This window comes from Natrix helvetica (genome assembly GCF_964273705.1).
Source record: "Natrix helvetica genome assembly, chromosome: 2".
Taxonomy (NCBI): domain Eukaryota; kingdom Metazoa; phylum Chordata; class Lepidosauria; order Squamata; family Natricidae; genus Natrix; species Natrix helvetica.
The window spans coordinates 50,902,322-50,928,391 of NC_138552.1; the positions used below are offsets into that span (position 1 = coordinate 50,902,322).

General features: G+C 38.1%; 1 protein-coding gene across 5 annotated transcripts in view; it reads left to right on the forward strand.

Moving 5' to 3' along the window:
- The first annotated feature begins 916 nt into the window (after nt 1-916).
- FER (FER tyrosine kinase) overlaps nt 917-26,070 on the forward strand; it is a 144,279-nt gene continuing 119,125 nt past the window's right edge. For 2 of the 5 annotated variants that reach the window (XM_081940239.1, XM_081940240.1), the window contains exons 1-7: nt 917-1,061; nt 4,720-4,860; nt 17,744-17,841; nt 19,157-19,426; nt 20,787-20,960; nt 21,620-21,719; nt 25,650-25,833. In XM_081940239.1, coding sequence (XP_081796365.1) covers nt 19,220-19,426; nt 20,787-20,960; nt 21,620-21,719; nt 25,650-25,833 — 665 coding nt within the window. In that variant the 5' untranslated portion in view covers nt 917-1,061; nt 4,720-4,860; nt 17,744-17,841; nt 19,157-19,219. Of the gene's footprint in view, nt 1,062-1,124; nt 1,709-4,719; nt 4,861-17,743; nt 17,842-19,156; nt 19,427-20,786; nt 20,961-21,619; nt 21,720-25,649; nt 25,834-26,070 lie in introns of those variants that run through there. The other 3 variants (XM_081940236.1, XM_081940238.1, XM_081940237.1) reach the window with 3 other exon arrangements.

A 26,070-nucleotide genomic window follows, 5' to 3' on the forward strand; every position in this document is an offset into this window, starting at 1 on the left:
TTCTTGAAAGTCTCAAGTGATGAATCCCCCACAACTTCCGAAGGCAAGCTGTTCCATTGGTTAACTGTTTTCACTGCAAGAACCGTCCTCCTTATTTCTATGTTGAATCTCTCCTGGTCAGTTTCCATCCATTATTCCTTGTCTGGACTTTAGGTGCTTTGGAAAATAGGTTGCCCCCCCCTCCTCTCTATGGCAGCCCCTCAAATAGCCCGAATCTTAGAAAGTCTATTTCAATTGCATGCCAGTGAAACAACAGAATAACCATTGGTGAAATTCAATTTTTTTTTAAAACTACCGGTTCTATGGGCGTGACAGGGGAAGGATATGCAAAATCTCCATTCCCACCCCACTCTGGGGCCAGCCAAAGGTGGTATATGCTGGTTCTCCAAACGACTCAAAATTTCCGCTACCAGTTCTCCAGAACCAGCCAGAACCTGCTGAATTTCACCCCTGAGAATAATCCATTCCAACCTATGAAGGCTTTTTGAAAGATTAAGCCAAAGTCAGATCGCATTTATACTGAGACACAAAGAGGCTCCCGCTGAATTCAGATAAGGCTCATTCAGTATATCGCAAACTTTAGAAGAAACTGCACTGATAAGCTACACCCAACACGTCCAGTTTACTACACCATCAGGACTATAACAGGAAGACCGGTACATTCCCGGATCCGTCCTTCTGCCCCCCACGCCCCACCAGTGTTTTCTTCACTGAGCTACTAAACTCATTTCTCCTTGCTCCAAGTGAGGAAATCAAATCAACTCCCCCCCGCACCAACTCGTTGGCCCACCCTACCCACACGATCCAGCCAATAGGCTTTCCGCTATGAAGCTCGAGACCACCACTTTCTCCTCCATTCATTGGTGCGCCCACCAGCTGCCTCTCCTCTGGCCGAGAAGGCTGGACGGCGTGCGGATTGGCCCCCGGCTGCTGAGCTGCTTTGGAAGCCGATTGGTTGTCGGCGGCGGGAGAAGCAAGCGAGGATTCGCTGCGGCGCCCGCCCGTGACATAGGCGGGGCTGGTGGCAGGCGTATTGTGGTGGAGGGGGCTCAGCTTGTCAGGTAGGTGAATGTTGCGCTCGGGGTCTGCGGTGCCGCCGGTGGGGTTTTGTGCTTGGCCAAGGCCGGGCGGAGGGAGGGTGCGCAGCAGGGGTCCCTTCGAAGGGTGCCAGGCTTGGGAGAGGTGCGGCGCCTAGGCCGGACGAGTGGGCGGGGGCGGCGCCCGGATCGCTTTCGAGGATAAAGGAAGGAAGCGAGGCAAAAGGGAGGCGCTGCTGCTGTGACGGCCAGCAACGGGTCTCCTTTGGGTAGCCGGTGCTGCCCAGTGGTGGACATCCCCTCCCCTGGGTCATCTTGGAGGAGGGGAGGCGGTCTGGCTTTCCCCACTCGGCCTTGCGTCCCTGGGCCGGCGGTGCGCCGCCGCCGCCGCCCAGTCGTCCTGGGTTCCTCGACCAGGTCACTTCGGAAGTGAGGTGATAGGGACTTGGCTCTGATTCGCTTGAGATGGAGTTTTCGGGCATTCGACTTGCACAGGCTTCGGAGCTTCCTCGCCGTCTCTGTCACCTTTTGCCGATGTCTGGTTTCTCTACTCGTCGTTACCCACCCTAGATGGCTATGGGCATAACACTGAACACTTTAAAGCTGTTGTTGATGGCAAGATTGTCTGGGGACTGGAGGCTAAACATATAAAGAACGATTGCAGGAATTGGGTCTGTCTAGTTTAATGAAAAGAAGGACTAGGGGAGACATGATAGCAGTCTTCCAATATCTCAGGGGTTGCCACAAAGAAGAGGGAGTCAAACTATTCTCCAAGGCACCTGAGGGCAGAACAAGAAGCAATGGATGGAAACTAATCAAGGACAGAAGCAACATAGAACCGAGGAGAAATTTCCTGACAGAACAATTAACCAGTGGAACAACTTGCCTCCAGAATGTGTGAATGCTCCAATATTGGAAGTTTTAAAGAAGTGATTGAGTAACCATTTGTCTGAAATGCTATAGGGTTTTCTGCCTAAGCAGGGGGTTGGACTAGACCACCTCCAAGGTCTCTTCCAACACTTATTCCATTCTGTCTGTCTGTATGAAGAGACTAAGATTCCTTTTTCCTAGTCACAGTCCAGCCACTGGAAGTTAGAAGGTTAGAAGGTTTGAAGGAAGTAGACCCATCCCTTCTCATGGAGGTTTTTTAAAGTATAATATTTATATAAATATAATTTGTATATGTAAAAGTTGCTTTATTTGCTTCAGCTGTTTCACTTGGCAAGGATGCAGTTGAAATCTAATTTGGGAGGGGGGGACACGAAAAATTTTTATGTATGCATTATGAACTTGCATAGAAAGCTGTATTAAATTACTTTTGCTTGTGTGTAATAGTAGAAGCTTGGAATTATTTAAAAAGCCAAATTTTTCACCTTTCCTCAAGAGGCCATTATATGTTGAAAGAAAGAGTCTTACAGTTCATATTTTAATACTTGACCTAGCAGAAACATTTCTTCTTAATGATCGAATTTTATAAATTGAGTGAATAGATGTAAGAGTATTAGCTATTAAGAGCTGTTAGTTATCCATGAAGGTTAATGTGTTGGTACTGTTTACCCATACAAGAATAAGGGAAGAAGGGGGATGCTATTTTAAATTGCACGTGTGTTTTCTGGGAGTGTACTGCAGCTGTGGAAGTCAAACACCTGATTCCAAAAAAAAGCAGCTGCATGACCCTAAATGATCTTTTCATTAATATGACAGTCTCCTAATTGCTAAGATATATATTTTATTACAGCAATACATTTTTTACTTACTAGGGTTTGGAAGAATAAATATTGGATCTTTTATTGGCTTCGTGAAAAAGTGTAGAATAATTCTTCACTGCATGAGATTAGAGTCAATTGATAAGTAAATGTTGCATTATAAAAGATTTCACTTCAGTCCCTAGCAACTTTATGAACTCTAGTAGAATTGATGTCTGAAACTCCATCCATGAATACAGCTTGGAGTTAAATGCAATGATTGCTGATTGTATACCTTCATACATTTTAATGTTTGGAATTTTGCAGAAAACATAAAGAATCTTAGAAAAAATCCATAATACAAAAAAGTGGGCTTTTGTTGGCAATTTTATTTAAGATGTCATTCCTTATCATAATCAACTGTTTTTGCACTTAAATGGGTTTTCTTATATTATAGAAATATGTTGGTATATTACAACCTTAAACCTTAAATTACTGAATTGTGCAAACTTGTATGTGTTGTTGATCCAGATATATAATCATATGAGAATAGTGTTAAGAGTTAAATCAGGGAATGTAATATCAGAATCTAAGGGATTTTATTCTTTTTAAACATTTATTTTCCTTATCCTTAAAACTTTCTCAAAATATGTTGCAAAATTCATTCTCATTTGTTTTGTATACTGTAAACTCATATGCACTTTAATGACAAGTCTTCCCATGGCTCTGCATGAGTTTAACTTAGTTGTTCTACTTTCCAAGGTAGTCCCTGCTTAATCACTACTTGTTCAGCAACAGTTCGAAGTTATGATGATGCTGAACAAGTGGTTATAACATGCAACATAGTGAGCTCTTAGCAACAGGCTCACAATTACAATGGTTGTATTGTTCAACAATCAAGTGATCATGATCCTAGTTTCCCACAAGCAAAGTCAATAGGAAAGCTTGGGGGGGGGGGGGAGATTGCAAGTTACTTAAATCTCTCCTACCTGCGAACCTTCTCCAAGCTGTTTTCACTTTTGCTGCATTTCCCCAGGCACCTGCGCACTGTGCAACAGCACCATTGCACTTTCACTGCACCTCTGCACCACCTTGTTATCTTTCCCAACTGGTAGCAGCCACTCCAAGCCCTGCCATGCTCATGTCATACCATCTCAGCCATCTGTGCACTCCCTCCCTCCCACATCAGCAGCAGTCACCTGCTATCAGCCAGCTTGTGAACCACTTGGGACTTGCAATTGACTTTGCTTGTGGGAAGCTGGCAGAAAGTTACAAGGAGGTGCTAAAAAAATATCTCACAATCCACACTTAACACTGGCAATGGGGAATGCAGGGATCATTCTCACTACGTAATGCAATCATGTGACATTGTACTTTACAGCCACATTACTTAGGAATGAACATTTTGGAACTAATTTTCGTTATTACTCAAGGACTACCTGTTTCTTCATTTCCTATACACATTAGAAATTGTCATTTCCCTGCACCATTAATTGAACTTCACAGCTGATGTTTATGTTTACCATCCTTCACATGAAATTTAGTTTTTAGGTGTGCAACAAAGCCTTTCACAAGCTTGATGTCCTGATTTTAAAATATTTTTGAAAACCTGCTGTGTTTTTAATATATCTGGAGGGATTCAAAATGGTTTAGAACTAAATAATGACTTTGTTCTACAAATCTAACTAAGCAATTGTCAACTCAGTCTTCTGTTGCTCGACTTTTATTTAATTGGAACACCTAATTTTAAATCCACAAACATGTTAGTAGTTCTACATATATTTACATGGAGCCAAGTTAAATACCTCAAAGGTTATACATTATATGCTTTTAGTGGTAACTGATTGGACTACAAATGTTAAATTGGCAGAGGATAGAATTGCTTTCTGAATTTTATATGCTCAGTAATTTAGGTGATAATTACTGTTGTTAGAAATTATGAATTTTAATTTGCTTTGTTTAGCAACAGAATTTATATTCTGGTTTTAAATCTTTAGGGAAAATGCAGCTTTAGATCACTGTCAAACCTATCAAAGAATCTTGAAGATAGACCAGGAAAGGCAAACAATTCATGGAAAGAGAAATACCTTTTTTTGCCTGAGAGCATGATCTCAAGAAGAGAACACTTTGACTTACTGGTAAATGTATAACTAAAATGATCAGTGAACAAGTAATTTAAATTTAATCTTATGTTAATGAATGAGTTCTGAGAAATGTCACCTATGCTTTTGTCTAAATTGATAGTTTAGTAACTGATGTCCCTTTTGTAAGTTAGCTTAGTGCCTTCCAACCTATTTCCCTATTGTATGTTAAGTCATAATACAATTGTTTGAAGCCTTAGAAAATGTATTTTAAGAACCCTTTAGTCTTAACATCAGGGGTGGGATGTTACAAACTATATTAAGCCACTGGTTGAATAAGCCATCATTGCAATTGGGCTGATAGCTTTTCCATAAATTATACACTGTAATATACAAATATATAAATTTCATAGCCTAATATAAGTAAATGTCATCATGATATATCAGCTTGTCTCAGTGCTTAAGTGAATATATCATTATAGAAAGTTATGAAAGCAAGCCATTTTTTTTAAGTAAGTAAAAATATACACAGACACTTGAATTGGCCCTTGTTATTCTAATTATGTAATATGCACCACTGAAATCTCTGAGGTAGTTTAGGAAGCTAGGCTTAAAAAGAGCACATTTTTTCTGAGTGCATCTTCTCTTCCGATTTTAGCATTAAGTTGTTGGAGGCTATATTTTGTTTTCTTGCTGGAAATTATTGGTTAAGGCAAAATGAGAAAATTAGCTAATTAGAGAAATTGTTGTTAACCAAATACTTCTGGATTTTAATTACAGACTAGACAACACATAAGACACTTTTTCAGAGATTTCCTTACATAAACAGACAAACATAGGCAGGCAAAATAATCAGGGAAGGAAGGTCAACTTCCATCTTCCTGTTGGCTTCCCCATTGGATTTCCTTGTGGGAAGCTATCAGTGAATGGCAGCAATTTTTCTTCCTCCCTTCTCTCCTTCCTTTCCTTCTCTTCCCAGCAGGTAGATATGTGGCTGCTGCTAGATGGAGGGGGGAGTAGTAAGGGATTGTACAAATGGCTGGAAACATTGAAAATGAAGATTATGTGACCACAGCAGCACGGTAATGGCACTGTAGCAGCAACTGCTGTAACTTTCCCAAATGTCATTCCCTCCATAGTAATGGGTCCCAACATTCTGTATATAGCCCATTTGAGGTACATTGGTTTCTCCTAATTAAATGTTGCAAATGCAAGCGTTTTAGTAGCGTATAGATTATAACAGCTTCTATTGGCGTGTGGAGTCAGAATATGATCACATGGACCTAAATGTTTCCTAAAAGTTACAGCCTTCTCACCCTTGGTTTATAGCACGTTAATGAATTTAAATATTCAGAAATGTGGTATAAGTACCAATATAAGAAACTGAAGAAATTTGTGGGAAATATGGGTTCTTAATTTGAAAGCAGAAGCATTTTCAAAAGAGTTTCTTCTGTAGATATTGACGTATCTCTAAATAATCAAACTCTAGACTGCTTGAACTATGAAAGTTAACACTGAATATAACTGGAAAGCAGAGGGCTACTAATTCAAATCTTTTAATATGGACATAATAGGATTCCAGTATTAGCACTGAATAACAACCTATTTGCTACATTTTCATTAAGCTGTTTGGAAGCTCTACATTAAACATGCTGCAACAGTGAAGTTGCAAAGCTGAGCTACTGGTATGCAAAGTGACCAATTTAAGAACAATTGCAGTTGATGTACAAGGCATAATTGTGTTTTGTGTCACTTTTGTGGGGCTTTTAGGCTGGGAGATTCTTAAATTGACAGCACTATAAGGGATTCAATGACATTGATTTTTTTTCTAGTGAGTAGGCAGCAAACAAATTATTGCTAAATAACAATGAAAAATACTCTTGATCATAGTTGCTTCGAAGAACCTAACAGATAGAAAAGCAAGGAGCACTCCTAGGCTTCAGATGTCATTCAAGGAGAATACTTACATATTGTCTGGATTTGATTTCAATTGTGATTTTTCCCCATTATGAACCTAGGTGTATTCAAGAATAGTGAAAGCTTTCTTAGAATTGAATATCACATTTTAATATCTATTTTAACCCCCATTATTGCCTCCAGCCAATTTTTGATCTTTTTCCAAAAAATTTTAGCCGCCTCACAGGTCCACCATAAATGGTAATACGTTCCGTGTATCGGTTCGCATTTCCAACATTTGGGGGAGGTATTTGTTGATATTTTAGCTAACCTTGTTGGTGCCAGGTACCATCTATAAAACATTTTGTATTGGTTTTCCTTGTATGCAACTGAGAATGTCATTTTAAAGTTTGTTCCCCAAAATTTTTCCCATTTGTCTAATTCAATATTATATCCAAAGTTCTGCGCCCATTTTATTATTTGTTCTTTCACAATTTCCTCTTCCATTTTATACTTCAGGAGAAATTTATATATTCTCCCTATCATCTTTCTATCTGAGCTTTGAATAATTTTATCCAATTCATGTGGTTCTGTTTCGATGTCATATAATTTGTTATCTTTATTGTATTTAGTTTTGATTTGAAGGTAAGTTAGCCAGTCAACTTTCATGTTCTGTTCTGCCAATTCTTCAATTGTTTTTAAGTTTCCCTGTCTATCAATTAAGTCTCTATATCTTAGCATTTTGTTCAAATCTATAAAATTTGGATGGGTCGTCCTTTCTGTCGGTGATAGCCAATTCAGAATTTTCACATAGTAGGTTTTTTTTAATTTTGAGCCATTTTTGCAATACTTTCACTTTCATGTTTCACTTACACTTTCATGTTGCTTTCAGACACTAATCCTGCTACCACAAACAATATTGCTTGATTCTGTGCAGCAGCGATCAAAATTCATCAGATGTGCCTTGCACCTCATACAAGCCTTAATGAGTACTTGTTTTATTAATTACATGTTTTATATTATGATAGATTTAGCTGCATACAGTACTAATCTTTGTTTTTTAAAAACATTTATCCCTTTTTATAGTTTTTTAGATTTGTGTTTTTGTACAAGGTGTGTGTGTGTGTGAGAGAGAGAGAGAGAGAGAGAGAGACTTTTATGTATTTTAGTTTATTAACGTGTTTCCCAGAAAATAAGCCTTACTGGGGGGGGGGGGGCTTATTGTTTTGGGGTTGCCGGGTGGCTGCTCCCTTACGAGCAGGAACCCGAAGAGCCAGGCACAGCCTCAGGGACAAACAGCTGTGTTGTGCTGTCGCAGCAGTGCAACATACCAGCCATGAAGTGACCATGCTCACGAGCAGCCACCCGGCAATCCTCCTTTCCAGCCAGGCAGAGGGCCACTCACCGACCCAGTGATATCCCAAAGGCACTAAGTTGTGTGGTGCTGTGCCCTCCCCACAGCTCCCATGGCTTGGCGCTTTCGGGATAGCCTTAGGTCAGTGCATGGTGCTCTGCCCGGCTGGAAAGGGAGGTTGCGTGAGTGCCTGTTCCGTCCCCAGTTCGTGTGCCTCCTAGCCTCACCAAGCCCTGGCCCAGCCCTCCCTGCAGGGCCCGGGTGCCGCCACGACTCTCCAAGCATAACCTATTCTCTGGCTTCCAAACTCCGGAGATCCGTAGCCGAGTTTTCCGGCAGTGGCCGCTTTGGGAGTATGCTCTATGTTTGTGGGCTGGCTGCCGGCAGAGAGTACAACTATAGAGCATATTCTCAGAGTGGCAACTTCTGGAGGACTCGGCATCCTACCTCTGTGCTTTGGAAGCTGCAGAAAAAGCCATGTGGTGGTGGTAGCAGAGGTGCCCTGGTTCTGCAGGGAGAGTTAGGCAAGGGCATCATGAGGCTGGGGAGCAGAAAATCGCTCGCGCAACCCCCTTCTCCAGCCATGCAAAGCCCCATTCACTGACCTAAGGGGCATTCCGAAGGCGCCAAGTCACGGAAGCTGGAGGGCGGCGAACAGCCGCTGACAGTGAATGATGCTGTGCCCAGCTGGAAAGGGGTTTTGCAGGGTGGCTGCTCGGCTGCTGCAACAGCACAAACAGCCATTCGACCCTGAGGCTGTGCCCAGTTCTTCGGGAGCCCGCTCACAAGAGAGCAACCGCCCGGCAACCCCCCTCTCCAGCTGCGCACAGCACCGCTCACCAACCTAGCGATATCCTGAAGGCGCCAAACAACACGAGCCTTTGCCCCCCCCCCATTGCTGCGGCTTGGTGCCTTGGGGATACTTCTAGGTCAGTGAGTGACGCTTTTCCTGGCTGGAGGAGGTGGTGTCCAGAGGGCTTATTTTCAGGGGAGGGCTTACATTTTTGCGCACCCGAAAAATGTGGCATGGCCTTATTATCAGGACATGTCGTATTTTCAGGCAAACAAGGTAGCTTTTGAAAATAATATCTGTTTGTATTCTCCCCTTCAATGTTGGTCTATGACCATAATAAAGGTTTGGTTGATACTTACCTTTCTGGTTCAAGGTTGCCTAGGTACAACATTTTAAAGCAGATTTATCATAGATATCATGGCTTTTAGTTTGTTTGCTGTTTTATTAACCAAAAAATAGTTAAAAAAATAAGCTTGCAATCTTTTCAGAAAATTTGGAACATTCCACTTGAAATCTTTCCTACCGTTTTTTTTAAAGAAGAGTAGGCAAATTATATTAATAATTTGTATATACCCAGAAATTATTCCTAGTGAGTACATTGGGGCTTATTTGTTAAATATTTATTGGTTAGATTTGTATCTTCACAACTTTTTCACTTTAGCAACCACTCTATGAATAGTCTCAGATATTTCAGAATAATAGTCTTTGGTGTGTCTTGGTATTTCATTAAAATAAAAGCATTTTATTTCCATTTTTATTTTCCCAGGCATGCAATCAATAATTCTTCCTGAAATACTTCTTCATATGACTTTCAACTCTAGAGTAGAAGACAACAAATTCAAAATTATCTCCCTTCCTTTGCATGTCCAAACAGATAATCTGACATTGCTCACCCAAATGTAATTACTTAGATGTCTGTATTTCCTGGCATAAAAAAGTGTCTGAATCACAAGAAAAAAATTAGCTGGAATAATTCTAGCAAGAGGAGGGGGGGGGGGAAGAATTTCAGCAGTTGTATTTCTCTCTCCCTCTTTTACAACTTTGTAAATTTCTAAATCTGCTGATAAAAATGCCAAATCCAGGCTAAACATCTGGCTGACTAGAAAATGTTATTTTCAATTTTATTTTAGTGTCTTTTTATGTACAACAAAACTATATTTTGGAATTCATATATATTGCTATGGACCTATATATATTTGAAAATAAATAATATTGAAAAGCAGTAATTACTTTTCAATAAACTACAAGCTTATACTTTACTTTTTATTTTATTTTCATTTTATTCTTTACCTTTACTCTCAGGTGTTACTCTAAACAGATCAAGCTATAAATATCTCCCCTATGCTTATATACGTCAAGTCTTACAAGTAACCTTGTCAACGTCAGTGAGTAAAATGTTGGAGAAATAAATTTCTTTAACTATCCTCCTAATTACAGGTCACACCCAACTGCTGAAAGTTAAAAAAAATAATCTGGAAAGGTGATCTATTTTCCCTTGCAGTTGCAGCAGCATTAGTCAGTGCCTCTAAGTACTGCAGTTACTTCATCATGTACATTTAGTGATAAGAGCTGTTTCTTAGTGTTTTGTTCAGTTTTATTTTCTTTTTAAACTTGAGTTTGTAAGTAGATAAATAAGGTATAGTTTTGATTTTTAGTTTAGTCTAGCTCTTACTCATTTCCTCTTGTAATAGATAAAATTAAGTTCCCAAGTTAGCAAATGACGTGAGAAATTCAAAGGTTAATTTAAACAGAGAACTAGGTAAACTCTTTTTGAAAAAGCTAGAATTCGGGAGATTTGGCTGAATAAATCCTAGGTTTTATATATTTGTTAATTGGGCAGGCCACCAGGGATGATTAAAAGTAAAAAGTCATATGCAAAATACAATAACTTGTTTAAATGTAAAGAGGGAACAGTTGCAATCATATATATTTATTTGTTAAATTTATTTTTTGCCTGTCTTACTCTGGGGCTACTCTGAGTAGCTTACAACAGTAAAATGGAGAAAAAAAAGATGAAAAATATAAACGTAACAAAAGCAAAGCAATGAAACAGTAAAAACAAACAAAAGTACAATAATATGAAATTTTAAAAGATGGGTGGAGTGGGAGCCAGAAGTGCAGGGAGGAGGTGGGTTCAGCTAATGGGTCCAGTAGCCACCTCCAGTGTGCTACTCCCCTGTTGGATCCTTAGGTCCACTAGAAGAGCCAGATCTTTAGGCCCTTATGGAAGGAAAAAAAAGGCAGGGGCAAACCTCACCCCAGAGACTAGGAAATTTCAGAAGGGCTGGTGCTACAGCAGAGAAGGTTTACCTCCTGGATCCTTCTAGTTGGAGTTTCTTGATTGATGGGGTCTGCAGCAGGCTTCTCTTCTGGCAGGAGTAGAATAGGCTTGTTTTAATGGAATAAGATGCTTGAATTTTGAGGACCTGTCATAACTTCCTTCCTTCAGCACTGTTGTAACTTCAAACAGTTGATGAACCAGTGGTTGTAACTCGACTACTTGTATAACAAAAACAGTATTATTGAATAAGCTTTAGGTCATTTCAATAAATTACCATTGGTAATTTCATTGTTTTGTCCTAATGCCCTGGGCAATTTTTGAATATATTTTAATGCACTTGGTTAATTTAATTGTCTCTGTAGTGATAAATAATACGTCCTTGTGTTGTTACCCAAAGAAAAACCACTTTTATCCAACTTTTGATAATTTACTCAGGTTTGGGAAGCGCTGCCTTATAGTCTTCCATGCAGCAGTATAATTTAAGGATTTTATTTTTGAACAATTGTGCCTGAAAGCCTTGTGAGGCACTGCAGCAAATAAGCCAAACAATTGCTTTTGGAGCCATAATTTTCAAGAACATCTTGAAAAACACTAAAAATTTGCTGTTGCAACATAAATGGCAAAATAGTTTTAATATTATAATTTTAGGGCCATGCCAAAGATTGGGGACCATAGCAGCCTGTTATTTTTTTGAGGCTGATATTTCAGAAGATATTAGCCTTATAGATCAGGGGTCCCCAATCTCTGGACTATGGCCTACTGGTGGGATTTATTTTCTTTTACTATCGTTTCTGTGGGCGTGGCTTGGTGGTCATGTTACTTGGTGGGTGTGGCTCGATTGTCATAAGTGGATGGGCGTGATTGGGTGGGCATGGCCAACTTGATGTCACGTCAAGGAGCACCTTGCCAGGCCTCTCCTCACCTCAAAGGTCTCAGATACAATTTTCCTGTCTACTACTGAACATCCAAAATACACTATTTAATCTTATGTAGATATGCCATATGTGTACATACATATTACATAGTGGAGAGAATGTATAGGTACATAAAAAGATACATTATCTGCTATATATACTGTATGTGTATGTACACAATCACAGCTCTTCTATAACTATACAGATTCAACCTCACTTACTGCATTTGGAAAAACACACCCAGAGTCCACTTTCTGCCACACATTTAACTGTAACTTCTGTATATTAGAACATTATACAGGCCTTCAGATTTTCTTCCCTAGCCTGCACATGACTGTTAGAGCCAGGAGATGTCATGGATTGAGTAAAATGTGGTGAAACTCACTTAACAACACTCTTGCTTAGCAACCAAAATTTTGGGCTCAATTGTGGTCATAAGTCAATCTGCCTTCCTCTATATGGCAGCCTTGTCCTAGTAAACTCCTTTCTGGCAATTTTCCTCTGTTAGAGGAACCAAAATAATCCAAACGATATAAGGTTTCCTACTGGAGCAGGGGATTGGACTAGATGACCTCCAAGATCCCTCCCAGCCTAGACTGCTGTGCTGTTTCAAAGCGTTTTCTGAAGCCACATCTAGTGCCAGGGTTTGTGGTCGTTCTTTCCTCTCCTTTTTTTCTCTTTCTCTCCCTCCCTCTCTTCATGTATGTCACTCCATCCATCCAACCAAGCAACTATATGTCATTCACTTTCTCCTCCCTCCCTCTTTCTTTTTCTTTCTTTTTCTTTCTTTTTCTTTCTTGTCTCCTCTCTCTCTCTCTACTTTCTCTCTCTTTCCTTCCTCCTTCCCCCTCTCCTTCTAAGGCTAGGAGAGTGCAACCCACCTGAAACAAAAACTGCTTGGATGATACCAGCCATTGCCATCTGATTTATTCAACCCAAGACACTCACTCACTCAAACAAACAAACAAACAAACTTCTATGATGGTAAGCTGCAAAGTGCAAACTAATGAAAACTTTTTTTTTTGCAATGCTTGTTTTTCTCAGCCCCAAGCCTCTCCCAATGTTTTAGTCTCCATCACAGCGGTGGGCTGTAAGGGGAAAAATCTTATGTGCGCGCTCTATCAAAGAGAATCCTGGGCGCTGTGCTCAATAGGGAAATGAGAAAGGGAGCTGCTGGCATGATGGAAAGAGAATGGCAGGCAAGTATGGCTGGCCCGTTGGGGAGGTAGCTGCAGAGAAGGGAAGGAAGACTCACCAGGCAGAGATCAGCTGGGCAGCGTGATTGAGGCAAGCGAAAGAACCAGACAGCAGCAGCAACTATGGCGCTTGACTCTAGGCAGGTGAGGTGCAAAAAGGAGTGAGTGGGAGGGGCGGGGAAGGGAGGGGCGAGGCCAGCCAATGGTGACATTTGCCAGTTCGCAAAACTGCATAATCATTACTGGTTCAGGAGAACCAGTCAGAACCGGCTGAATACCACCGCTGGCTGTGAGCTGTTTGCTGCGGAAACGGCGAGCACATGCACAAATTCCCACTTGTGTGAGCAGTGGCCATGCATGCCTGCTGCTCGCACAAATGGAGTTATCATGTGTATGCTTGCTGGCCACTCGCATGGAACCATCCCCTCTCCCCTTCTGCCAGTTCACAAAGCCAGAAAGGTTGGGGAACTCTGCCTTAGATGACAAGTGGGAAACAGAAAGAAAATTGTAGGTCTGCATGTTAACTCAAAAAAGGAAAATCAATAGGTTCTAGGTACCCATCCCTCATTTGCTTCAGTCAGATCATTGGGCTGTCATAATATAATTCTGCTTATGTCTATTTCAACAGTAAGTTTTAATGATTTTATAAAATGTATTCTTGGATATAATTCAGTTTTAATAATACTTACAGTGAATTGAGAAAGTATTCAGACCTTCACTTTTGTCATTTTTGTTATGTTGCAGCCTGATTTTACAGTTTTTCCTGTTTAATAAATTTACAAGACATTTTTAAAATTCTGTTTTCATCTTGTCATTATGGAGTACGGAGTGTAGATTAATGAGAAAAATAAATTTGAACAATTGTAGAAACAGGCTGCAACATAATAAAAGTGAATACTCGATACTTATACTTATATGCAGGATCGCATCCTGCCCCACACATCCCTACGACCAATTCGCTCACACAGAGAGGGACTTCTCCGGGTGCCGTCCGCCAAACAGTGTCGGGGGGCGACACCCAGGAGCAGAGCCTTCTCTGTGATGGGCCCAGCCCTATGGAATGACCTCCCCCGTGACATCAGGATTACTTCCGATCTCCGCTCCTTCCGTGTACAGCTGAAGACCCACCTCTTTCAATTATCCGGCCTGGCTCAATCGCAATCGTAATTTTCCCATTCCTCCAAACTGTTTTTTAAATTGTTCTTAAATATTAATTTTATTGGGTTTTTACAATTGGGGTATTTTAAAGTAGATTTTTAACTGTCTATTGTTGTAATTTGTTTCCTCCTCCGTGTATATGTATATGTGTTGTGTATGTATGTACGTTTGGTGTTGTTATGTATTTTATGTTATATGCTCCATTGTACGCCGCCCCGAGTCCTACTTGGAAAGGGAGCGGCTAATAAATCCAAATTTATTTATTTATTTACTTTCTCAATGGACTATATGTATTCAGGAATAATATATTGCAGATTTATACAAGACATTTGGTATTTTTCCATGTGTAGTTTTACTTACGTTTTTGATTCTTTTATGTTGAAATTTAGTACAGTATTATTGACTTTGCCCTTAAAGAGTAGATCCCAAAAGTAGTGTCATAGAATTTAATAAAATTAAATGATTATGTGCCATCAAGTCAATGTCAGCTGTAATAATATCTAATGATCATATAGATGAATATGAATATTGGATGATATGTCCTTATCTTGATCTTCCAATGCTGTACCTATTGCTGCTGTAATTATAATTGCTGTAATTGTAATAATCCACCTTGTTGGTTCCCCCCCCCCCCTTTTTTTTTCCTCTCTCCTTCCATCTTTCCCATCTTTCCCAGCGCTACAGTCTATGCTTCCTAAGGGAACTAGGTCTTCGAACGATGTGTTCAAATTAGGATAATTTGAGCCTGGTCATTTGTACTCAAGTGAGAATCTGGATTGAGTTGTTATTTGATTTCATTTAATAGCATTGGATTTTTATACATTGTATTTATAATAATGTTACTTTTACTAACATTTACTAACATTATTGCTATTTTGAATTATAAGTTTCATGACTCACCAGATTTTGCATATCAATCTAAGCACTTTCCTTTGAACTTTAGCTGTCTTAGATGCTTTGACCCAATTTTGTCCAGGAAGCATTGTAAGCAGGATGAGAAATGGATACAGAGAATTTAGTGTGCTCAAGGATACGATTCTCAGATAAAACAATATAGTACAGAAATTTAAAAGATTTGTAAATGTCCTACCTGAAATAAATGCCCCAGATGTAAATGCTTCTGGGGATATATAGACTTGTAGTGTATATATGTATGTATGTATGTATGTATGTATGTATGTATGTATGTATGTATGTATGTATATATGTATATATATGCTGGTTTTGTTGTATTCGGGTCTTTTCCCGTGTAAGGTTGAGATTTTCTTTGCAACGTTTCGGCAGGATCGCACCTGCCATCTTCAAGCTGTGGGCTTAAAATGTGATCGGAGCTGCTGTCTTTCTGTAAGTCTTGGTGGGAGGGGATGGGGTGCTGGCTTTGTTTCAGTAAGTGGAATGATTGGTTGTGTGGTTGTATCATGATTGGTAGATTGGTGCTGATTGGTGCAGGCTGTGTGTGCATCGTTGTTTTGTATTTTAACGGCTTGGGTGGTGGATGGTGTTCGTTTGTTGGCTAGGGCTGGTTTCCAGATGTTTGGTAGGTGGGAGGTATCATCACGTTTGTTCATGCTGTGAACCACCCTGCACAGATCAACTTTGTAGCCAAGACCCTCATCTCCAGAACCAAATGCCTAGCCGACAAAGACCACCTGAAAACTGAATTACACAAACTCACAAATGTATTAATCTCCAATGGATTCCAAAGAAAAACAATCACCAACCTAATCCAAAAGGAGACTCCCCCAAAAAACCAAGACACAGAACAGGACAATGGCATCGCCCTCCTCCCTTATATCAAAGGCACCACAGATAAAATCAGCAAAATTCTCCACAAGCACAATATCAGGACAGCCTTCACCACTGACCAAAAAATAGCCAACATCTTAAGAAACCCCAAAGACAAAATCCAGTTAGAAAACCAAGGAGTCTACAAAATACCATGCAAAATCTGCCCAGCAATATACATAGGACAAACAAACAGAAGAATAAATGCACGCATCACAGAACACAAGAACGCAGTAAGAAAAAAAGAAAAAACTTCCTCCCTTTTCCAGCACCTTAAAGCTACAGGACATGAAATCAACTTTGAAGGAGCCAGGTTAATCTCCAAAACAGAACACCTCCACAAGAGAATAATCATGGAAGCCATCGAAATAGAGAAACACCCCCACAGCATGAACAAACGTGATGATACCTCCCGCCTACCAAACATCTGGAAACCAGCCCTAGCCAACAAACGAACACCACCCACCACCCAAGCCGTTAAAATACAAAACAACGATGCACACACAGCCTGCACCAATCAACACCAATCTACCAATCATGATACAACCACACAACCAATCATTCCACTTACTGAAACAAAGCCAGCACCCCATCCCCTCCCACCAAGACTTACAGAAAGACAGCAGCTCCGATCACATTTTAAGCCCACAGCTTGAAGATGGCAGGTGCGATCCTGCCGAAACGTTGCAAAGACAATCTCAACCTTACACGGGAAAAGACCCGAATACAACAAAACCAGCATACCTACACCCGTGAAAATCTACGAAAACATGTATATATATATATATATATATATATATATATATATATATATATATATGTATATATGTATATATGTATATATGTATATATGTATATATGTATATATGTATATATGTATATATGTATATATGTATATATGTATATATGTATATATGTATATATGTATATATGTATATATGTATATATGTATATATGTATATATGTATATATGTGTGTGTGTATATATGTGTGTGTGTGTATGTGTATATATATATATATATATATATGTATGTGTGTGTGTGTGTGTGTGTGTGTGTGTGTGTGTGTACACAAATATATATATGTAGGTAGTCCTTGACTTACAACCATTTGTTTCGTGACTATTTGAAGTTACAATAGCACTGAAAAATTCACTTATGAAAGTTTTTCATACGATGAAAATACGATTGTTGTAGCATCCCCATGATCATATGACCAAAATTCAGATGCTTAGCAACTGGTTCACATTTAAGATGGTTGCAGTGTCCCAGGGTCAAGTGATCACCTTTTACGACTTTCTGACAAGCAAAGTCAGTGGGGGAGCCAGCTTCCTTACCAGCTGTCTTAGCAACTAAAGTGATTCACTTAACAAGTGGCAAGAAATGTCATAAAATGGGGCACTACTCATTTAACAAATGTTTTCCTTAGCAACATAAATTTGGGGGTAAACTCTGGTCATAAGTCAAAGACTACCTGTAGTTCATAATATGTATCAGGCTCCCTCTTCAAGACCTGTGACATTGTATGGTTTGTCAAGTGAATCATATAACCTTTGTTTTGCAGAGTTTAATAAAGTACAGAAAATCTGGAGGTGCTAAGCCAGAAACCAGGGGTGAACATTGGAAAGGAAAGACTATCAGAACAATACTTTTTTAAAAAAGGTATGTGTATATTTTGCCTTTCTGTTATTGAATTTACCTGGAGAATTTGATTTTCATTGACATTTATAGCATGCTCTATCTAGGGCATTTACCCAAATATTTATAAATATGTGGCTTCCCCAGAAAGCTTTTTAGAATGTGTCATGGCCTTCAGTGCTATTTTTCATTTGAGTTCTGTCTTTTGGTTCTATGAAATCTTTCAGTATTTTCATCACCTCATATATATGTACTAATCTTGTTAGTAAAATATATTTACAGCCTCTGTTTACAAACATTCTTTTATGAGCAGTACTTTATTTTGTATAAAACAAAACTCACACATTGTAAATATTGGCATAGTAAGGAATATTATTAATTGCAATTCTGGCATTGTTCTGAACAATAACGTAATAACAATTCAATCATTATTGTATCTGTCTTCAATTGAAAACAACAGTCAAATAATTACATGCGATACGTGTTTGTATATATTGTGTGTGTATGTGTGTGTGTATACAAACACACACACAGAGTCAAAATTATCATTGATGGTCTTCCATCAGTAATGACATTTAAGAAAATTGCATCTTTCACAGTAATGTCTATCTGAGACTGTGAACTAAACGTTGCTCATCAAAATAATGATTGGAACAATAATATTTAATTCCTTTTTAATCATCACAATGCAACAATATATTTTTATGGAGTCAGTGTCAAATTGTTTGGGGCTGACAGGATACAGTTAAAATGGACATCTAGCACCATGAAAAATATAGTATGGTTTAAATTTGTGGTGCTTCTATGCAGTATTTTGTGATTGCCCAAAACTCAGACCTGTTTCAGAATTTTGCAAAAGTTTGAGACCCAGCAGGATTGGGAAAATCAACTTTACGAATAATTAGCTCACCTGAATCAGAAGAATTTTGACCAGAGATCTTCAGGGGCTGTGGCAGACATAACTTTGAGGATACATCATGTATAGTTTTTTTTTTGTCTGTCGTAACTTCAAATTGTTGTTAAACAGTTGTTGAAAGTCAAGAATTACCTGTAATTCATTAAGCAACAGTTGTTTGCCTATCATTTGCATACAATACTATTTGGCTCCCTTTGCATGATTGTTAAGGAAACCATATTATGTATTAAAGCAGTTTGCAAACCAACTGCTGAGCCCCTAGAATACAAAGATTCTGATATAGATATAGATATACATACATACATACATACATACATACATACATGTGTGTGTAAATAATAATAGTAATATAAATATCTGGCTGACTGTGACCAAAAATAAAAATAATAGTAGCCCTTTGTTATTATTTTATTATGTTTACAGATGTGCTGGCAAAAATAATTTTTACTAGTGGCCCTTGATAAATCTAGTGCCTTAAGAAAAAAGATGGGGTTTGGAAATGACCTGAAGTATTCTCATGAAGCTTTGCTAAAACTGCAAGATTGGGAGTTACGGCTATTGGAAACAGTGAAGAAATTTATGGCAATGAGAATAAAAAGTGACAAAGAATACGCATCCACTTTACAGAACCTTTGCAATCAAGTTGATAAAGAGAGTACATCACAACTCGATTATGTCAGTAATGTAGCAAAGGTAAGAAAATGTAATTTAATTTAAATTTAAAGTGAGTACATTTTTAAAAACTGATAATCTACAAATGTACAAACATTGTGGTAAAAACACAGAATGATTTTAAGACTGCAGCTATAAGGATACAATTTCTTGGTTTCTGGTGAATTCTGTAGACTTAAATAAACATAATTTGATTCTTTATCTTGATGCTAAACTACTTAATTGCTTTGTGTATGTTTTCTGTATGGGACTTGATTTGTTCTGTGTTTGAGAATTTCTTTGTAGATTTTTGGGGTAAATCATATGCTTCCATTCTGCCCCAAAAATTTATGTTTCAAGTATTCCTTGGTTAACAATAGCAATTAGAATATCTGTTGCTAAGTGATGTGGATGTAAAGTGTGACATTTATTTAGCAACAGTAATTGCAGCACTCATTGCCATCATTAAGTCACTGCAGTTGTTAAGCAAGGATATCAGATTTTGCCCTTTGTGACTTTCTGACCAGTCTCATCATTGACTTTGCATTCAAATGCACAAATCACAATCTTGTGATTCTGGGACAGCTAGAACTTGAAATGCATCTAACAAGGTTATATAGATAGTTTTTGCTTAGCTATGGCAATGAGGACCAGCATTTCTGTTCCTAAGTGACATAGTTGCAAAATGTGACATCATGTGACTGCATTGCTTAGCAACAGCAATCCTTGCATTTCCCCATTGCCACTGCTAACCAGGGATCTTGGGTCATTAAGTAAATCCCAAGTGACTTGCAAGCAAGCTGGCAGGAGGTAAGTGGCTACTGCTGGGCAAGGAAGGATAGGCAGGTAGCCAGCAAAATGACAGTTTATTTAGAACATCTTATTTGCCTTTTCACTTTTAACTGTTTCGGAGAAGCAATCTTAAAAATGAATTGGAATTTTATGACTTATTATTCTGATTGCTACTTTTCAGATGCGAATTATTTTTTGAGCCAAAATTACTTTAAAAAAATAAAACTTAAAGGACTTAGAATTCCATTCTAAATATATATGATACCAATATTATGTAACATATATTTTCAAACTTGGAATTAATAGTTTCTTTTCAGATGTTTCATACTACCTATATAAATGTAATCTGAAGTGATTTTTGAGAATTGTTCTGTTTCTTTCCATATTTATATAAAATAGTCTTTATGTAGATTAAAGTATATTGTCTTTATGGCCCTATATTTGAGTTGCTATTTGAACTTGTATTCTTAAATATAGTCAGGTATGCTACTAATCCTACTGTACTGTGAGCTCTGCCAATGTCTTAAACTTAAACTTAAACATGTCTTATGTTTGGAAAGTTGACCTTTATATTTTTGGTTTCTAAGCCAATAATAAATCTCTTTTTAAGTCATGGTTGCTTATCGTGCAACAAACAGAACAGCTTAGCAAGATCATGAAGACACATGCAGAAGACTTGAATGCTGGGCCATTACATAGACTTACTGTGATGATTAAAGACAAACAACAGATAAAGAAAAGCTATGTAGGTGTTCACCAGCAAATTGAGGCAGAGATGTTCAAGGTATATTTTAAAAGTACCTTTTACATTATTACACACACTTCACTCACTAAAAATATGTTCAGACTTTTGTTTTTGACTGCCAATTCTTCTTAACTGTTAATGTCTGTTAACTTTTAAATTTTACTTATAAGCAAATATATAAACATGTGGAAAATTTGTACAGAAATAAAAGTTCCTTTGCTAAGTTAAAAATGGGAATGAAGTATTATTTCCAAGTATTTTTAATATATTACTTATAGCAAATTGTCATTGCAAATTGCAATATTCCTAGGCTTTATAGCAAGATAATATTATGTTACCGTGAATTATGTTTTCAATATTTACATTTTCAAAATCAGAGAACAGTTTTCTCTGCAAAGAGAATTTTAACCCCCAACCCAGGCTGTTTTATAGTAAGACTATACAGATGGGTTTTCTACTGAAGAGTACTGTTTCCTATCAAAATCATTGTTGTGGGCATTTATTTCAAAAATATGATCCATGGAATTACTCAGATGTTGTCTCAGAATGTTTCTGCTTAATCGGGCCCCACATAAGGAAATGAAATATGCCCTTACTGATTTTTCTATGCTTCATCTTATCTATTGTGTAGATAATGGCTAAACTCTCATAGTATGTGTTGATATGCCAATTTCTTTTCTATTTTTTTGTGTGGATAGGTTACAAAAACTGAATTGGAAAAATTAAAATCTAGTTATAGGCAATTAATTAAAGAAGTAAACTCTGCCAAAGAAAAATACAAGGAAGCATTATCTAAAGGTATGTATATAATAGCTGTTAATTATTATTTACATTTGATTCAATCCCTAAGATCTTTGAACATGATAAAAGTTATAGAAGTAATACAGTCGGTGGATACATTACTGGTTAGTTAGGTGGAACTGAATGAAAGGAAGAAGGGCTATATATGCCACCTTGAGTTCCTTTGCAAAAATCTGAATATACAACCTGCCATGTAGCTATTACAACCATTGTTGAATAAGTCAGTACCTGGATTGACACATAGTGTTGAATGGTAAACTGTGTTTTATAAATGATATAGTTTCATGCATTATAGCTTAAAATTATATGTGTCAGAGTGATATATTTTAAATTCTTGTTTCCTTTAACACCTAAATAATAAACTAAGAGTCCTAAAACTGTTCTCTTATTGATTCTATTCCTGGTAGCATTGTATACCAATGGGTTTCACAGTCTATCTCTCATTTGATTCCTGTGAGATAGGTGGCCATTCAAATTTAATTAATAAAAAACTCAGAGGACCTATTCATTAAATTAAAATTTTGCAATAATACCTTATGAGTAACAGAATACAATTAAATTTCTTTTTAAAGACTTAACATGAACACAACTCCATGCTTATTTATAGAATTATAATTTATTTTGTCACAAGTATTAGTATCCTCAATTTTATTTCAAAAAATACTAGTTACTAGATGTCTTTTTCTCTTTCTTTTTTTGCTCTCAGTCCACTTCTCAGCTGCTTCTCTTCTTTTATTCCCTTTTTACAAGTTATCCTAGCTTTGTGGTTGCCTTCCTTGTAAGAAAGTAACTAATTAACCTTTCATTTTCTGTAGTAGAATGTAAGCAATCTAGTGTTTCATTTGGTACACATATAGGCTTGAGGCCACACTAATAATTTGTGCATAAAAAATTGTACAAGTGCTTCTACAAGTTCTTTTTAAGGAGCTACAAGGGGGAATTCTGCAGCAGTTCTCAAGCATTCTATAAGAGGTTGTTTATGTAGAAGAATTTGATTTAGTTGTACAGGTAGTCTTCGCTTACTGATGTAACTGAGACCAGGAATGTCACTTAAGTGACAAGGTTGTGAACTGGAACATACATAACTGTCCCAACTTACGATGGCAGTTTTATAGTTACGGTTGCTGATATTAGGTGACTCTCACATGGTTGCAGTGTCTCTCAATCATGCAATTGTCAGTTGCAACTCCCTGCTGGCTTCCCTATTAACTTTGATTGCCCAAAGTAGCAATGAAGGTTAGAAATGGCAATTACATGCTGCAGTGTAAACACAAGCATGTGATCTGCAATGGCGGTAGTTAGGAGAACTAGTCATAAGCCCCTTCCTTCAGCACCATTGTAACTTTGAATGGTTGCTGAACAAGTCATTATTAAACAAGTAGTACCTGAATTATAACAATTGCACTTAGACTTTTATACCACTTGATAGTGCTTTACAGCTCTCTCTAAGTGGTTTACAGAGTCAGCATATTGCCCCCAACAATCTGGGTCCTCATTTTATTGAGTTTGGAAGGTTGGAAGGCTGAGTGAACCTTGAGCTGGTAAGAATTGAACTGCTGGCAGTTGGCAGAATTAGTCTACAATATTGCATTCTAACCACTGCACCACCATGGCTCCTTTTATATTATATTTTGTATGCAAGTATTTCTTCATCTTTGGGTATCTTCAATTATATTTTGTTTCCTATCTTTGTCCTTGATTCTAGGATCACTTCTCATTTTATTTTTCATAGTTTAACGTGCTCTACACTTTTTTTTAGAGTTAGGCAGCAGGTAGCTCTTGGGACATTTCTTGTGCCATAGTCCTTTTTTTATAACTTCCTAAGCGTAACTGAAGTCGCCAATAACTTTCAGTGGCTCAGTTGCAGTAAATCAATGGTATAGAGCAGGGGTGTCAAACTCAAGGCCCAGGGGCCAGATCCGGTTCATGGGGTACTGAAATCTGGCCTGCGGGGCCGCTCTGGAAACAGCAAAGGACCGGCCCACAGTGCTTCTTCCAGTGAAAATGGGCTCCTGAGCTCCATTTTCAGCTGCCACGGCCTTCTCCGTTCTCACTGGCAGAGGGTTGCAGGAGGCCATGGTAGCCGAAAACAGAGCTCGGGAGCCTGTTTTCACTGGCAGAGCACTCAGGACACCACAGGCGCCCCTGACAGGAGTGACATCAAGCTGGCCATGCCAACCCTGGCCACAGCCACCCCTCCCACTGAGGTCAAACACAACCCTGATGAAATCGAGTTTGACACCCCTGATAGAGTCATATAGTTTTAAGGAGAAAAAACATGAAATCTGTTCTGTAGTGCTACATTACATTTAGCATACTTTATAGCAGGGGTGGAGAACCATGGCTCTTTTGCGACTTGTGGACTTCAACTCCCAGAATTCCAGAACCAACATAGCTGCCTCAGGAATTCTGGGAGTTGAAGTCCACAAGTCGCAAAAGAGCCATGGTTCTCCACCCCTGCTTTATAGTATAGCAAAAAACCTCCTACATCTACAAGAAACCAAGAGCAAGAAGGCATATTGTGTCCTTCCCCAATTTGCAGTAATAGTTTTCTTGTCGCACTCAATGCTTTAAAGTTAATAGTCTATTATTCAAATGATATTTATCCCTGCTTTGGGCTGTGTGCAATATTTCTATTTCAGCCACGCTGACCCTCTAACTGATATGTATTTTTTCAACAGTCAGAATTGTATTTTGTTTTTTTCCCCTTCTGTTTTTCTCATAGAATTTGCAGAGGGGAAAGATTGCTTAAATAAACTGTGCCTTCCTAAACCACTTTTCACAATGTTTGCATAAAGATTGTTAACCACAGGTTAACAAGCTCAGCTCTTCCACCTTAATTAATTATGCTGCTTTCTGAAATTGGCACAATTCTAATCAGTTTCACCTTAAAGATTTCCCTCCTAACGGGGTAAACATGTAGCTGATACTAAGGCATTCCTTTTACGTATATTCCCCATTGTGTACTTGCTTACTCTCTTGTAATTGAATGTTTAATAATTTACATTACAAGAACTTTTGCGTGAAATAGTTTTACAAGAGTGGGTGAGGTGAGAGTCCCTAAGAGTATGTCTAATTATTTATTTGATTTTTATCCCCTTTTTATTGTTTATAAGTAACTCAAGGCAGCAAACATAACTAATGCTCTTCCTTCTGTTATTTTCCTCACAGCAAAAATCTTGGGAGGTGGCTTGGGTTGGGAGAGAGAGAGAGATGACTGGCCCAAAGTCATCCAACTGGTTTTTGATGTGTCATATGGGACTAGAACTGTCCCCCTGGTTCTTAGGCTCGCACCACTAGACTAAGATGGCTTTCTTTGTAACTTTGGGAGCTATAGAATTAAAAGAAATTGCTCATGTTTCCCTTTCCTGATCTTTATACTGATACTGTCTTTGCATTTGCACAGTGGAGTTATATATAATGATTCACTTGTGTCTGTGTTATTGCCATACAGAAAAGGAAAGAAGATATAATTATGTACTTATCTCTCTTTTGGAAAATAGGCTTAAAGCTGTTTTAAAATGGCATAAAGCCTGCAAAATAGTTTGATTATTGTGATCTTGTTTAGTCTGGGGTCTGGTTAGATTCAGCCATTGCATAAGTAAGAGTTTTGTTTATGTGTTTAGAATAATTATATTATGCCCGTATGTGCATTTGAAAACATTCGCAATACAAGTCAAAATCATTTTGGTTTCTTTTACAATTTTTGCCTCGTTCATATCCTAATGTGATCATAATAACAAAATTTAGGTGTACTTTGATCTAGAGAGCAAATGATTTGAAAAAAAGAAAATAATGGAAAGCACTGCATTTTACTTTTTAAGAGTTAAGATGATTAAGATTTACTCCTTCACCCCAACACTTTTTGGCATTAAGTCTGGAAAGTATTCATTTTCTTCCTTTCTCCCCCCTCTTCCTTTCTTTCAGGCAAGGAAACTGAAAAAGCCAAAGATCGTTATGATAAAGCCACAATGAAACTTCACATGTTGCACAATCAATACGTGTTGGCATTGAAAGGAGCACAGTTACATCAGCACCAGTATTATGATGCCACACTTCCTTTATTCCTTGACTCTTTACAGAAGATGCAAGAAGAAATGATAAAAGGACTGTAAGATGTAGTGTTTTGTCTCATAAAAGCATGTGTAGTCCTCCTAACTTTTCATTTTAAGTGTTTAGAAATGAATAGCAATGTGCTAAGCTTCTATATGTGATATTTCTAACAAGTATAAAATAACAGGTTTTTGTAATGTTTGAAATTTTGTATGCCAGGTACAAACCTCACTTATGAATCAATATCACAGAATTTTAATAGTTCATCTTTTATAGTAAAATTGTAATTTGCAAT